Source organism: Ranitomeya imitator, chromosome 1, assembly GCF_032444005.1.
Source record: "Ranitomeya imitator isolate aRanImi1 chromosome 1, aRanImi1.pri, whole genome shotgun sequence".
NCBI lineage: Eukaryota > Metazoa > Chordata > Amphibia > Anura > Dendrobatidae > Ranitomeya > Ranitomeya imitator.
In genome coordinates, this window is record NC_091282.1 from 860,464,603 (window position 1) to 860,481,844 (window position 17,242).

Sequence of the window (17,242 nt, forward strand, 5' to 3'; positions counted from 1 at the left end):
GGGACTCTCAGCCCAAAAAAATGGGCTGAAAATCTCGGCTTATACTCGAGTATATACGGTATATGTGCCACAGAAAAACTATATACATTTTTTAAATCAAGACAAAAAGATGATTCAGAAAAGTACAAAGTCACCTGTGATTATTACAAAAAAATATTTTTTTGTAGACCTATGAAATGCAAGATCTCATGTGTTATGATCTCGCTCTTTGCACTAACCCAGCATTGCCCAATCCTTTACTACATGGCTATCGATAAGTTAGTTGAAAGAGTTCTTGCCATATCTTGTGCTTTCACTATGAGAGGGGCAACAAAGAGTTGTGAGATCCACAACCCAGACTTTTGTTGCAAAAGTAGGGCCCTTTCAGAGCATTGGGATAACTTATGAGCACTTTTGACAATAACTTCTATTTAGAAAAATCACCAGTCAAAGGTTGCCCCAAACTGGAGATAGGTTCTCTTTAAATATAGAATCCACCTTGCCTCGCCACTTAGGAGTGCTTTTCTCCAATTTCCTCCTCTGATTGGTCTCTTAACCCCTTCTAGTCTGCAAAATGTCAAATACTCAGTACTGCCGTTATGTGTCTGAATTAAATGTTTAGCCGTACCAGAAAAACCTGACAATTTCTTCTTTTCAATATCTCTGAGGTGTTCAACAACTAACACTTTTTAATTTACGGATTGTACAACGCAAATAAATAAGATTATTTGACTTTTGCATTCATTCTAAACGACACGATCTGTATTACAAAAATAAAAAGACTTGAATTTATCCACATATTTGCAAACTATGTATCCACTGCATTATAAAACAAATAAGGGAATAACAAACCTCCAAGAGAATAATGTCTGCTAGCAATACACCTATGTCCTCTTTTGCTACTAAAGTGACATCCTGATTTAGTAACTGTAGATATTTAGCACTTACCATAGATACTAGAGTATAAGCCGAGATTTTCAACCCATTTTTTGGGGCTGAAAGTCCCCCTCTCGGCTTATACTCGAGCCATACCCAGGGGTCGGCAGGGGAGGGGAAGCGGGGGCTGTCTAAGAATACTCACCTGCTCCTGGCATGGTCCCTGCAGGTCCCTGGCTTCCCGGCGCCCCAGCTTCTTCCTGCACTGAGCAGTCACATGGTACTGCTCATTACAGGAATGAATATGCTGCTCCACCTCCCATAGGGTGGAGCCGCATATTAATTACTGTAGTGAGCGGTAACGGTGACCGCTCAGTACAGTTAGAAGCTGCAGCACCGGGGAAGCAGGGACTGCACCGCGCCAGGAGCAGGTGAGTATAACGGGGAGGGGAGCGCAGCGCTGCGTGATATTCACCTGCTCCTCGTTCCAGCGCCGCTCCATCTTCAGCATCTTCTGCAGTGACGCTCAGGTCAGAGGGCACGGTGACGTGGTTAGTGCACACCCTCAGTACGGAAGATGCTGAAGATGGAGCGGCGCCGGAACGAGGAGCAGGTGAATATTGCAAGTGCCGGGGGCCTGAGCGACGGAGAGGTGAGTATGTGATTTTATTTTTTTTTATCGCAGCAATAGCAAATGGGGCAAGTGTCTGTATGGAGCATCTATGGGGCCATAACGTTTGTGCAGCACTATATGGGGCAAGTGTCTGTATGGGACATCTTATGGGGCTATAACGTTTGTGCAGGACTATATGGGGCAAGTGTCTGTATGGGGCCATAACGTTTGTGCAGGACTATATGGAGCAAGTGTCTGTATGGGGGCATAACGTTTGTGCAGTACTATATGGGGCAAGTGTCTGTATGGGGCCATAACGTTTGTGCAGCACTATATGGGGCAAGTGTCTGTATGGAGCATCTTATGGGGACATAATGTTTGTGCAGCACTATATGGGGCAAATATCTTTATGGAGCATCTTATGGGGCCATAATTAATGTTTGTGGAGCATTATATGGGGCAAGTGTCTGTATGGAGCATCTTATGGGGCCATAATCAACGTTTGTGCGGCACTATATGGGACAAATATCTTTATGGAGCATCTTATGGGGCTATAATGAACATTTGTGCAGTATTATATTGGGCAAATGTGTCTATGGAGCATCTTATGGGGTCATTATTAACCTTTATGCAGGATTATATGGGGCATATTTTAATATGGAACATCTTATGGGGCCATTATAAACTTTATGGAGCATTACATGGGGCTCCTGATTCAATATGGATATTCAAAAACACTTAACCTATTGATGTCTCAATTAATTTTACTTTTATTGGTAACTTTTTTTACTTTTGACATTTACCGGTAGCTGCTGCATTTCCTACCCTAGGCTTATACTCGAGTCATTAAGTTTTCCCAGTTTTTTGTGGCAAAATTAGGGGGGTCAGCTTATACTCGGGTCGGCTTATACTCGAGTATATATGGTGTTTTTTTTATCTCATGGTACTGTGAGCTATACAAATTAAGAAAGGTGGAACGAATAGAACTAACCTCACATTTTTGATTATTTATTCACCCTTGATGTACATATTCCTGTCCTAAAGCTTTACTTTTTAAATGGCGTGTCCAATAAATTACTATTATAGCCTCTTGCAAGGAATCTATTATTTATTTCTGCAATCTAAATCTTGAAATCATTTTCCGCTGATCACACCATTTTGCTCTTAAAAATTCACCATAAAGCCACTATCCCACATCCACTAAACACAACTTGAGCATAATGTCTCTTGTACTGTGCTAAATACTTTATAGGCATATATAAAACAGCTCAGGTTGGTATGCCCTGCAGTGGATCTGAGTCTTATGATATGTACGAACCAAGGAACCATGTGAAACCAGCCTAAGAAATGAGATTTATAGTGTGTTTGGAATGACATATTGATGCCTTTGTAAGTGGTGTGCTGGGACCGTGTGATGATTCACCCCTTTTTTCTTATGTTGATAGTGTGTATAATTATATATATATGTTTCTGATGCTGCTATGTACATATATTTATATGTTGTGTAGCTAGAGTAAGTGCAGAACATCAAGGTGGACACTAGAAGGGGTACCTTAGTGTACATAGGTTACATAGGAGGAGCCAACGGTGGATAAGATAGTTTTTCTTTTTCTAGTCAGTAGGGGCCACAGAGCCCAGTCAGGGCGGGCAGCTCTGTAACATTTCAAGCGAAGAGCCCAACCATCCAGGGCCAGTGGGCCAGCAGTGCAGCAGACTAAGAACCCAGGTCGCTCCAAGACCTGGCAGCTTTCTATATGGGCAGAGGCCCTCATGTCCAGGGCAAAACATACAAGGGAACCTAAACGTTGTGAAACTCAACAGGGAGGATGCTGCGGTACCAGTTGAGATGGGACAAACCGGGTACAAACTGAATGACATAGAGAAGAGCACAGGGAAAGTGAGGAATGGGAACAGTGCAGAACTCTTGGACTCTGTCTCTATTTATGCGCAATCATAGGGGGTGAGCCTGCAACAGACCAGAGGTGTCCCTGAAGGTGCGGAAAGCAGAGAGACAAGTATGCTGACTAAGGAACCTTGTATTCATGTGGCGGGAGACATGGGCACATGTAAACAGATATTCTCAGCCATGACTACGGCTCTGGCACTCCCCTACACCTTCATAATGGTATAGTGGTTTACAATATACAAATATATGTAGTTTTTTCAAAGGAGCAAAGGCCTCAATACATATTAGGCTGATGATGGCTATCCCGCAGATATTGACGTGTCTGGCCAACAGTCTAGTGTGTAAGAGTGCACCCAACTTTCCCCTCCCAGATGATAAGCTAGCTAAGGATCTGACATGTCCAACTTCGGACTGCCTATCTTTTTTTTGTCCAAGCGATAAGTCGCTGTCAGAGATGTCTACAAGATGCTCTCTTATATAGAAGACAGGATGGCACAGCAGAACAAGTGCTCCTGTATTTGTGAGAATCGGGCAAGGTAGCTACCAGACAAGGTCTGTCCTACAGAGTCTGATCAAAGCATTTCCAGAGGCATCTTAAGTTCCGCAGACATACTAGACTAATGTAGAACAAACACACCAACATCGATGATGATGTCTTTTGTTCTGAAAGAGATAAGTCACCACCAGAGATATCTGGCAGCGACCATCTCATAAAGAACACAGATGGACTTGGCAGAGCGAATGCTCCTGTGTATGTATACAGTATATAGAGTGTATGGGGGGCTTGATTGTCAAGTCCAAAAAAACTACATGTTGTTTAGGAGTTGTTCTGGTGAAACTTAAATTATATTAATTTTGGTGAGTGTTAAAGGGAATCTGTCACCAGGTTTTTGCTACCTCATCTGAGAGCAGCAAGATAAAGATAAAAGGATCTTGAATGCAACAATGAATCACTTAGTTTACTAGGTGAAGGAGTTTTTAGATTTAGCATGCAGCAGAGCTGACAAACCTAACCACGCCCACACCAGGATCTGTATTTACATCTTCTATTAACAATGAGCTGTTTATCCCAGACAGGGTGGAGTCAGACTAGCATGCATTCACTGTTTTATCTGCTGTAGTGGGGCAAATAATGATCAGATAATGAAACCTTCATTGTAAGTAAACAACAACACACAGCTGGACATGTGACACATCCTTGAAATATGCGTTTTAACCCCTACCTCATGCTGTCCTCAGATTACATAGCAAAAACCTGCTGACAGACTCCCTTTAATAAACTCAGGCATGGCGGCAATACTATCCCTTCATACCAACATTACATAATCAATTAAAGGGAACCTGTCAGCAGGATTGTGCACAGTAACCTACACACAGTGTCAGGTCAGCGCCGTTATTCTGATTAAAGTGATAACTTGATTGATGAAATCCATCTTGTGGTTTTTGTTTAATCTTTATTTTCAGTTTGTAGCTAAAAAGATCAATTTGAAAATCGTCTATATCCGAGCTGCTACTGCGCAGGCAGCGCGATCTTGTAGGAGGAGGGTTTTTTCTTCACTGAGTCACTGAAAATTTGCATTACTGGTCAATCAATCAATTGGCAATCTATGTGCTTTCTGCTCAAAACATCCAAATGTAGACCTGTTGGAATCAGCATTGAAAACACCAGTTTCTTATACAATTCAGCTCCTCTTAGCTTCACCACTGATCATCCCTTTCCTGGACCACTGACTACAATATCTAGATTTTTTTACAAATTCATAAATATCTTTCTGTTGATTGATTGTCCAATAAGGATGATTGAGAATGAGCAGTAGTGACTCTTTTGGAATGCTTTTAGTTCCGTTCCCCCTAATTGTTGGAATTGATCCAGTGTAGGAACTCCAAGCTCATTTGGCAAAGTGGATCCTTGATTTAAAGGGTCAGTAGCATTTGCCCTAAACAGAGGTAGTGCAAGGTAGGGCCGTGTAAAAATATTATCATGCATACCTATTTTGCTACTATTTCACTTCCCATTGTGCAGAAATCCATATTTCATTCAAATGCAAATTAGGTTCACAAGTGCACTGGTGGGAGTATTAATGCACTTGCAGTCATTTGCTTCTCTTCGTTTCTCCCCGCTGGCACCACCCTCTGCTACATGACTGACAGACAGTGAAAGCAGAGGCTCCACTGTAAGACAATACCTCTGCTCTGTACTGTAAGTCAAGCAGCATAAAGTAGCAAAGGCAGGGAAAAGCTAAGAGGAGCCAAGAACTGTACACACACTGATACTCCCACCAGACCAGTGCACTCGTGATCCTAATTTGCAAATTCATAAAATATTTATTTCTGCACAATAGGGCACTAGACAGTGGCAAACTAAGTATCAATAGAAATGTTTTACATTACCGTATTCTGCACCAAATCTGCTAGTCTAAGGAATCTGTCAGTAGGATCAACCCACCTAAGCCTTCTTTATGGGCATGCAGCTCAGGGAGATCTATAGCGAGCCCATAGATCTTAACAGCTCATTTACATATTAAGAAAAATGTGGATTTCTTTGGAATAAAACATATGATTGCAGAACTCAAAGTATCATTTTATTTATCTTGCTATGAACTAAATGCCCATATAGACGGCTTGATCCTACTGACATATTCCCTTTAAACACTAGGTTAACCACTGGACATGATATGCATCTATACCTACCACCACATTTAAAAAAAAATCTAGTTAATTACTACATTTTTTATCCTTTCATTTGTTTCCTTTTATTTCCTGGCATCGCTTCATCAAAAGGATTGGATTCAAGTTGTGTTGTTCTTGAAGAAGTTTCAAAGAATCCTAAAATGAGAAGCATTATTAAATTAACATAGTAATATATGGTATGTTTCAATAGATATGAAATCTACACGGTGGTTAGCACTGCAGCCTTGCAGTGCTGGGGTCCTGGGTTCAAATCCCACCAAGGACAACATCTGCAAGGAGTTTGTATGTTCTTCCCGTGTTTAATTGCATTTCATCTGTGTTCTCAGGTTTTCTCCCTCATTCAAACGATATACTGATAGGGAATAGTGATGAGTGACTATACTCGTTGCTCGGGTTTTCCCGAGCACACTCAGGTGATCTCCGAGTATTTGTAAGTGGTCGGAGATTTAGTTTTCCTTGCCTCAGCTGCATGATTTAGAGCTGACAGACAGCTTGAATACATGTGGGGATTCCCTAGCAACCAGGCAACCCCCACATGTACTCAGGCTGGCTAGCAGCCGTAAATCATGCAGCTGAGTCAACAAAAGTTAAATCTCCGAGCACTTACAAATACTCGGAGACCACCTGAGTGTGCTCGGGAAAACTCGAGCAATGAGTACACTCGCTCATCGCTAATAGGGAATCTAGATTGTGAGCCCCAATAAGGACAGTGCCGATAATGTCTGTAAAGCACTGGGTAATGAATGGCGCTATATAAGTGAGTAAAATTAATACTTGAATGTAGAAGTGCTCTTTATGGTCATACAAGTCAATAATTTTACATGCATGGGTGCAAAAGGATAACAAATTTAATTTCAATTTTGTTTTTCAAAATGTGATACAAGCTTAAAGGGAACCTGTCACCAGGTTTGGTGTATATAACATACGGCCACCGCCTTTCAGGGCTTATCTGCAGCAGTATATAATGCTGTAGATAAGCCCTCGATCCAACCTGAAAGATAATAAAATTAAGTTTTATTATACTCATCTGTAGGGCAGTCCGGTCCAATGCGTGATGGGTGTTGCAAGCCCGGGTCAGGCACCTCCCATCTTCTTGTGAAGCCGACCCTCCTGCTTGCTTCACAAGGCTCCCTGGCATCGCGCTCCTGCGCAGGCATACTTATCTGCCCTGTTGAGAGCAGAGCAAAGTACAGCAGTGCGCAGGCGCTAGGCCTCTCTGACCTTTCCAGGCGCCTACACAATGCAGTACTTTCATTGTCAGCATTACAGAATGCTGCCGATAAGCCCTGAAGGTGGCGGAAAAAAACGCATCATGTGCACAAAACATGCGGAATTCATTCTAAATGATGGGATGCTTATTGTATGCTGTTTGTTTGTGGTTTTATAGCGTTTTTATCGGGAAAACGGGAAAAAAACGCGAAAAAACAGCAACGTGTGCACACAGCCTTAGACTGCATTCTGCAATTTTTGTGCACATGATGGGCTTTTTTCCGCGAAAAATATGCATCGCGGTAAAAAAATGCAGCATGTTCATTAATTTTGCGGGGTTTTTTGCGTTTTTCCCGCTATTCTATGCATTTGGAAAAAACGCAAGAAAAAACGCATCAAAAACGCGCAAAAAACGCACCAAAAACGCTAAAAAAAGCATGCGGATTTCTGGCAGAAATGTCAGGTTCTGCCTAGCTCACAGTCTAGGAAACAGTTGGCTGTAGGCGTTCACCACCCCTCCTCCTCCTCCAGCAGAAGCCATAGCAGGCTGTGTTGGAAATGAAGTGTTTGGGCGACAACAGACACACTGCGGAAGTTCTGTCCGAGTTCTTGCAGCAAGAAACTCAGTCATGGCTGGGCAGTGTACATCTTGAGGCAGGCAAGGTAGTCAGTGATAACGGAAGGAATTTTATGGCTGCCATAGCCCTTTCACAACTGAAACACATTCCTTGCCTGGCTCACACCTTAAACCTGGTGGTGCAGTGCTTCCTGAAAAGTTATCCGGGGTTACCCGACCTGCTCCTGAAAGTGCGAAGACTTTGCTCGAACATCCGCCGTTCGCCCGTACACTCCAGCCGTATGCAGAACCATCAGCGATCGATGAAGCTTCCCCAGCACCGCCTAATAATCGACATTGCAACAAGGTGGAACTCCACACTGCACATGCTTCAGAGGCTGTGCGAACAGAGGCGTGCTGTTATGTATTTGTGGGAGGATACACATAAATGGGCAGGCAGTTGGATGGCAGACATGGAGTTGTCAGGTGTGCAGTGGTCGAAGCTACAAGACCTGTGTCAAGTCCTTCAATGTTTTGAGGAATGCACACGCCTGGTTAGTGCAGACGACGCCATCATAATCATGAGCCTCTCCCTAATGCATCTGCTGATGCAAAGTTTGACGCACATAAAGGAGCAGGCGTCTGCAGCCGAGGACGAGGGAAGCCTTGATGACAGTCAGCCATTGTCTGCTCAGGGAAGTCTCCTGGACGAGGTGGTGGACGAAGAGGAGGACGAGGAGGATGATGGGGATGAATATTTTTTGGAGGAGGCAGCTTCTCAGGGGCAATAGAAACTGGTGGCGTTGCAAGGTCAGGTACTGGGTTTTTGAGGGAGACAAGTGATGTTGATTTGCCAGAAAGTGCTCCTCAACCCAGCACAAGCAGTGAATTGACACCTGGAACATTGGCCCACATGGCGGATTATGCCTTGCGTATCCTAAAAAGGGACCCCCACATTATCAAAATGATGACCGATGACGATTACTGGTTGGCCTGCCTCCTGGATCCACGCTATAAAGGGAAATTGCAAAAATATCATGCCACATGAGAACCTTGAGCAAATATTGGCTACCAAACAAGCAACTCCTGTAGACCGTTTGGTTCAGGCATTCCCAGCACACAGCGGCGGTGATGGTTCTCACACGAGCTGCAGGGGGCAACATGGCAGAGGTGTTAGAGGTGCACAAATCAGAAGTGGCGTTGGACAGAGGGGTTTTATGACCAGGTTGTGGAGTGATTTCGCAATGACCGCAGACACGACAGGTCCTGCAGCATCAATTCAAAGTGACAGGAGACAACATTTGTCCAGTATGGTTACTAACTATTTTTCCTCCCTTATCGATGTTCTCCCTCACAAGTCATTCCCATTTGATTACTGGGCATCCAAAATAGACACCTGGCCTGAATTGGCAGAATATGCATTGCAGGAGCTTGCTTGCCCAGCAGCTAGTGTGCTATCAGAAAGAGTATTCAGTGCTGCTGGGTCAATACTGACCGAAAAAAGAGGATCGTCTGGCTACCCAAAATGTTGATGATCTAACCTTCATTAAAATTAACCAATCATGGATTTCTAATTATTTTGCCCCACCTTTCCCGGCTGACACCTAGCTTTCCTGTAAAAAGGTCTTGCTTTTGGACTGGTCTTACTGACTGTTCCAATTTCTCCATTTGCAGCTGCTGTATGTCCAGCATACACCATTTTTACATCTCCCTAAATGGGCTGACTCCCCGCACGGGGCCGTGGTCACCACTTGGCGCAAGCACCCGTGTGAGTGCCGTTTGGCTGAAGAGGTGGGTGTGCCCACTTTTGGGCGACAGCACTGGCACAGGGTCCCTCATAGTACAATGAAGTGTCTCTGGCGGTGGTGGTGCGCACCCAACGTCAGACACACAGTTGTAACATGAGGGGCCCTGGGCCAGTACCGCCGGCCAATAGTGTTCCCCCCCCAGCTCAAACAGTGCTCTACCACTTGCAAAATTATCTCTCACTGCTCCACCACTGTTTAGTCTATGCGGTTAAATCCTTCAATGGCACTGCAAATACCAATTTGCTGACATGTATGATGCTACTAAAAATATTCTGGGGCCCTGTCCTACATTTACACCAGTTAATACTTTGTGCCAAATACCACTGTCTGCAAGTCAGCAGAGGAGCCCACCCCTGTACCTAGGTATGCCACCTGTTTATTTGTTAACTTTTTTTTTGGCCAAACATTCACATCAATTTATTATTTTGGACTACTAACTGTGTCAAACACTCCTTCCAATTGTCCTCAGCTGACCACACCAATGCTGCCTGTGTACCCCTGGAACCTATTTAAAACTGCATAGAGCATCCTTTTTTTAGTTTAGGCCTAGTAAGTCTGTCTGTGGTCCCTCCTTCCAATTGTCCTCCGCTGACCACACCAATGCTGCCTGTGTACCCCTGGAACCTATTTAGACCTGCATAGAGCCAACTTTTTTATTATAGGCCTAGTAAGTCTGTCTGCGGTACCTCCTTCAAATTGTCCTCCGCTGACTACACCAATGCTGCCTGTGTACCCCTGGAACCTTTTTTAAACTGCATTGAGCCAAATTTTGTGTTTAAGGCCTACTACCAGTGTTTGTCTGCGCCACTCAATACAGCTGTTCTCCTCTTAAAAAAGCTGAGCTTCAATTGTCAGGTTTCCAGCCTATCGGAATTTGAAAACTGCATTGGGGCTACAAGTTTGGTTGGGGCCTACAAACGGTGTCTGCCACTCCTAGGTGTTCTCCTGGTTTACTTGCCTTAGCTTAAATCTTCAGGCTTTCATTAAGTAGTTTTAATATTAACCTGCATTTGGCCTACTAGTTTGGTTGGGGCCTACTAACGGTGTCTGCCGCTCCTAAGTGTTCTCCTGGTTTCCGTTCCTGAGCTTCTATCTTCAGGCTTTCATTAAGTAGCTTTAATATTAAACTGCATTTGGCCTACTAGTTTGGTTGCGGCCTACTAACGGTGTCTGCCGCTCCTAGGTGTTCTCCTGGTTTCCTTTCCTGAGCTTCTATCTTCAGGCTTTCATTAAGTAGTTTTAATATTAAACTGCATTTGGCCTACTAGTTTGGTTGGGGCCTACTAACGGTGTCTGCCGCTCCTAGGTGTTCTCCTGGTTTACTTGCTTTAGCTTCAATCTTCAGGCTTTCATTAAATATTTTTAATATTAAACGGCATTTGGCCTGCTAGTTTGGTTGGGCCTACTAACGGTGTCTGCCGCTCCTTGCTGTTCTCCTCCACTGAACAAAGCAGTGCCGCCTGTTTACTACTGTTACCAATTTTGAACTGCATTTAGCCCACTTTATTATTTGGGCCTATATCTGTGTTTCCTCCTCATCCTGCCCATTGCCCAGCCAGTGCTAGATGAGTCTGCTGGTACATTGACCCACACCACTACATTCCCCTTGCACGCTACACAGCCAGAATGTGACCCTGCTGAAAGTCAGGTTCCCCTTCCCGCATACTATACCACCTTACACGGGGACAAAGAGGAAGGTGCAGATGAAAGTACAGGTTCTTTCATCAGGTGGGGGGGCATACTCGTTGGCGACGTCACTGGCACAGGGCCCCTCATAGTACACAAAATTGTCGCTGCCAGTGGGAGGCACCCCCGCCGTGCAAACACACCGCCGTAGTTTGAGGGGCCCTGTGCCAGTGCCAATGCGAACGAGTGGGCCCCCCCTGCTTGCTCAGGATCACAGCACTTGCAAAGTTGAAATACTTACCTCTCCCTGCTCCACTGCTGTGACGTAGTCCACGTTTCCTGGGCCCACTAAAAACTTGAACCAGCCCTACCCCCACACAACTGTAGCCAAATGACCCACAATTTCCAATGCCTAACTATTATTATAAGGTAAATTAAGATTGACAAGCTACAGTAACAAGAATGGATGTTTTTTGCCATTAAAATGGGCACTGTAGGTGTTTTCCTGGCCTCCACCCACTGCCGACTATGCTTCCCAATTGGCTTGCATTGGGTTGTGTGTTTCGGTCGATCCCCGACTTTTCGCGATAATCGGCCGATTTCACTCGACTCGACTTTTGAGATAGTCGGGTTTTGCGAAACCCGACTCGATCCAAAAAAAGTAAAAGTCGCTCAACCCTAGTGGGGACAATTACTATTGAACTAGCTTCTGCCCTTATCGTGACAGACCCCACAATCCCCACATTCTACCTGTTACCTAAGATTCATAAAGACATGTGTCATGATTCCAATGGCAGGGAATCACAAAAGGACAAGCACCAATGAGCTCTAGGGTGATGGAACCTGAGCTGACCGCGACCCTAAACCTGAACACACAAATAACAATAGCCGGGGAACGTGCCTACGTTGATCCTAGACGTCTCGCACCAGCCAAAGATCTAACTTCCCCTATTAGAAGAAACACAGACCTCTCTTGCCTCCAGAGAAATACCCCACAGAAATAGCAGCCCCCCACATATAATGACGGTGAAATGAGAGGAAGGCACATACACAGTATGAAAACAGATTCAGCAAAATGAGGCCCGCTAAAACTAGATAGCAGAGGATACAAAAGTAAACTGCGCGGTCAGCAAAAAACCCTTCAAAAAACCATCCTGTAATTACTTGAACTCATGTTCCAACTCATGGAACATGAGGAGCAATTACAGCCCACTAAAGCAACCAGCAGCAAAGAGAAAATTATATGCAAGCTGGACAAGACAAAAATAAAGCAAAACGTGGAACAAGAAAATCAAAACTTAGCTTGTCCTGAAGATTACTGAAGCCAGAAGCTGAGGTAACAAAACACTCTGATAACCTTGATAGCCGGCGGGGAAATGACAAGAAAGCCTGGTTAAATAGGAAACTCCCAAATCCTAATAGAACAGGTGGACACCAGAGACAGCAGAACACAAATCACCCAGTACCATCAGTAACCACCAGAGGGAGCCTAAAAACAGAACTCACAACAGACATGCAGACGCCTCCCAGCCGCCCAATATTTTCAGGAAGGGGTAACTATTTTGTAAACGTCAATTGCTGGATTGACTCAAAATTGCAGCCTCTAGTGGAAGGACTACCTTCATTCTTGAAGGATACGGGTGATCTATTGAGGAGACTTGATGGGATACATCTGGAGAATGATGAGATACTGGTGACGGCGGACATAGAATCGCTGTACACCAGCATAAGGCATCAGGATGGTCTTTGGACCATTGAGTTTTTCTTGGGCACATCGAATTTACCTAGTGATATGAAGAATTTTGTTTACAAATTATTGGAATTTGCACTTATGCATAATTTCTTTGTGTTCAAGGGGTCCTTCTTCTTACAGCTCCAGGGAACAGCTATGGGGGCTTCTTTTGCCCCGGCTTACATCAACCTGTTCCTGGGGCTGTGGGAGAGGGACATCTCCCTGCCGGATCATCCGTCGTCAATGGGCCGCGTCCTTTCCTGGACGTGGTACATTGATGACACCCTGATGATCTGGCAGGGATCAATAGAAAGTCTGTAGAACTTAATGTTATCCCTAAACAAGAATGATCGTAATATATTTTTGACCTATAAATATGATAGAGATATGATCGAATTCTTGGATGTTACCCTGAAACGGGACACTCATGGTGAACTGCAGACTGATATCTATCGAAAACCCACATCAACGAACACTTTGTTGCATGCTTCCTCCTCTCATCCTGGCCACATTATTCAGGCTATCCCCACTGGTCAATTTCTTCGTCTTCGTAGGCTATGCTCAACTGAAGAGGATTATTTGATGCGGGCTGAGGACTTGAAGAAAAGATTAGATGAATGTGGCTACAGTAACAGCAAGATTAAAAAAAGCATCTAATAGGGCCAAATATACATCTGGGCACTCATTATTATATGACAATAAAACTAATCAAGATCGTGACATTGTTAGGTTTGTAACCAACTACCACTCCCAGTTCCCACTTATGAAAAAGATTTTGGAAAAATCCTGGCATGTGCTTAGGGCTGACCCCATAATTGCACGCTATCTTCCAGAGAGGGCTGGCATCGCTGTCAGACGCTCCAGGAAATTGAGGGACATGTTGATCCACAGTCACTACACAGGTGAAACGGTGACTACGTTTTTTGATTCAGCAGTGGTGAACAATGGAGGTAGTCCATGTGGCCGTTGTGTTGCTTGCCTGTTGTGAATTCTGCTCTTGGGTTCCCTCCAGTGGTTGTTGGTGGGAATGCAGTTGTCTCTGACTCGCAGTCCTGGCCAGGTGTATTGGATGATTACAATTCTGACTGTGATATTTAGGTGTGCAGGATCCTTTAGCCCTTGCCAGTTGTCAATGTTACTTGTGAAGTGTTGGATCACTTTCTGGCTTCTCCTGTTGCTGCCAAATTCAGCAAAGATAAGTGTTTGTTTTTTGTTCCTGTGGCACACTGCTGTGTGCTTGTTTCAGTTTTATTCCTGCTCTGATTGTAGGATTCACTGGAGTTGCAGATTTACGCTCCTACATCTTTTAGTAGATGTAGGAAGTTTTTTGTATAATCTGCTGTGTATGTTTTGAAGGGTTTTAATACTGACCGCACAGAACTCTGTCCTATCCGGTCCTATCTAGCTAGAGTGGCCTCCTGTGCTAAATCCTGTTTTTCTGCCTGTGTATGTTTTTTCCTCTCCGACTCACCGCCAAATTTTGTGGGGGCTGTCTATCCTTTGGGGATTTTTTCTGAGGCAAGATAGTATTCCAATTTCCATCTTTAGGGGTATTTAGTCCTCCGGCTGTGACGAGGTGTCTAGGTGTGTTAGGTACACTCCACAGCTACTTCTAGTTGCGGTGTTAAGTTCAGGATTGCGGTCAGTATAGTGGACACCTTCTCCAGTGAAAGTTCTCATGCAGCTCCTAGGTCACCGGATCATAACAGTACAACTGGCCAACAATTAGTTAAATGCAAATCAGAAGAAGGGAAGGAAGCTCTTGAGCCATTTTTTTTTCTCCAGTCTGTTTTGTGTTCTCTTCCTTCTTAATATCTGGGTGGCTGAGGAGCCTGGTGCAAGCATGAATGTTCAGGAATTAGCTTCTCGTGTAGACCAGCTTGCTGCTAGGGTGCAAGGTATTTCTGATTATATTGTTCAGACTCCTGCTTTAGAACCGAAGATTCCTACTCCTGATTTGTTTTCTGGTGACAGGTCTAAATTTTTGAGTTTTAAAAACAACTGTAAACTGTTTTTTGACCTGATACCTCGATCCTCTGGTGATTCCATTCAGCAGGTGATTCCATTCGTAATCTCCCTGCTGCTTGGCGACCCGCAGGATTGGGCGTTTTCCCTGGAAGCTGGGAATCCGGCTTTGCTTAATATTGATTCCTTTTTTCAGGCTTTAGGTCTATTATATGATGAACCTAATTCTGTGGATCAAGCTGAGAAGACCTTGTTGGCCCTGTCTCAGGGTCAAGAGGCGGCAGAATTGTATTGTCAGAAATTCAGAAAATGGTCTGTGTTGACTAAATGGAATAATGATGCTTTGGCGGCAATCTTCAGAAGGGGGCTTTCTGAATCCGTTAAAGATGTTATGGTGGGGTTTCCCACGCCTTCCGGTCTGAGTGATTCTATGTCTCTGGCCATTCAGATTGACCGACGCCTGCGGGAGCGCAGAACTGTGCGCGCTGTGGCAATATCCTCAGAGCAAATTTCTGAGCCTATGCAATGTGATAGAATTCTGTCTAGAATGGAACAACAAGGCTTCAGACGTCAAAATAGGTTGTGTTATTATTGTGGTGATGCTTCTCATGTCATTTCTGTCTACCCTAAGCGGACAAAGAGGATCGCCAGTTTAATTACCATCAGTACTGTACAACCTAAATTTCTGTTATCTGTGTCCTTGATCTGCTCATTGTCATCATTTTCTGTCATGGCGTTTGTGGATTCAGGCACCGCCTTGAATTTAATGGATTTTGAGTTTGCCAAGCGTTGTGGTTTTCCCTTGCAGCCTTTGCAGAACCCTATTCCTTTTACGGGGCATTGATGCTACACCCTTGGCTAAAAATAAGCCCAGTTTTGGACACAGGTGACCATGCGCATGGCACCAGCTCATCAGGAAGATTGTCGATTTCTGGTGTTGCATAACTTGCATGATGTTATCGTGCTGGCTTTTCCTTTGTTGCAGGTACATAATCCTGTGTTTGACTGGAAGTCCATGTCTGTGACTAGTTGGGGTTGTCAGGGGGTTCATAATGATGTTCCTTTGATGTCAATCTCCTCTTCTTCACCTTCTGAAATTCCAGAGTTTTTGTCTGATTTTCAGGATGTATTCGATGAGCCCAAGTCCAGTTTCCTTCCACCGCACAGGGACTGCGATTGTGCTATTGACTTGATTCCAGGCTGTAAGTTTCATAAGGGTCGACTTTTTAATCTATCTGTGCCTGAACATACCGCCATTCAGAGCTATATTAAGGAGTCTTTGGAGAAAGGGCATATTCGGCCATCTTCTTCACCGTTGGGAGCGGGGTTTTTTTTTGTTGCTAAAAAAGATGGTTCCTTGAGACCCTGTATAGATTATCGCCTCTTGAATAAAATCATGGTCAAGTTTCAATACCCTTTACCTTTGCTTTCCGATTTGTTTGCTAGGATTAAGGGAGCTAGTTGGTTTACCAAGATTGACCTTCGAGGGGCATATAATCTTGTTCGTATTAAGCAGGGTGATGAATGGAAAACTGCGTTTAACACGCCCGAAGGCAATTTTGAATACCTTGTGATGCCATTCGGACTCTCTAATGCTCCATCTGTTTTTCATTCCTTCATGCATATCTTCTGGACTTATCTTGATAAATTCTTGATTGTATATTTGGACGATATTTTGATTTTTTCCGATGATTTGGAGTCTCATGTGCAACAGGTCAGGATGGTATTTCAGATCCTTCGTGACAATGCCCTGTTTGTGAAAGGGTCTAAGTGTCTCTTTGGGGTGCAGAAAGTCTCTTTTTTGGGCTTTATTTTTTCTCCTTTGTCTATAGAGATGGATCCGGTTAAGGTTCAGGCCATTCATGATTGGATTCAGCCCACATCCGTGAAGAGCCTTCAGAAATTTTTGGGTTTTGCAAATTTTTATCACCGTTTCATTGCTAATTTTTCCAGCGTGGTTAAAACCTTGACTGATTTGACGAAGAAAGTCGCTGATGTGGTCCTCTGCGGCTGTCTCTGCCTTTCAGGAGCTTAAACGTCGATTTACTTCTGCTCCAGTGTTGCGCCAACCAGATGTTTCTCTTCCGTTTCAGGTTGAGGTTGACGCTTCTGAGATTGGGGCAGGGGCCATTTGTCTCAGAGGGATCCTGTTGGTTCCTTAATGAAACCGTGTGCCTTCTTTTCCCGTAAGTTTTCGCCTGCTGAATGCAATTATGATGTCAGCAATCGGGAGTTGTTGGCTATGAAGTGGGCGTTTGAGGAGTGGCGACATTGGCTTGAG

The 17,242-nt window shown here is 44.2% G+C and overlaps 1 protein-coding gene across 1 annotated transcript in view; it reads right to left on the reverse strand.

The window, feature by feature from the left end:
* Positions 1-4,814: 4,814 nt before the first annotated feature.
* LOC138651724 (myosin heavy chain, clone 203-like) overlaps positions 4,815-17,242 on the reverse strand; it is a 240,910-nt gene continuing 228,482 nt past the window's right edge. Inside the window, exon 16 of the mRNA XM_069742150.1 lies at positions 4,815-6,200. Coding sequence (XP_069598251.1) covers positions 6,114-6,200 — 87 coding nt within the window. The 3' untranslated portion in view covers positions 4,815-6,113. The remainder of the gene's footprint in view (positions 6,201-17,242) is intronic.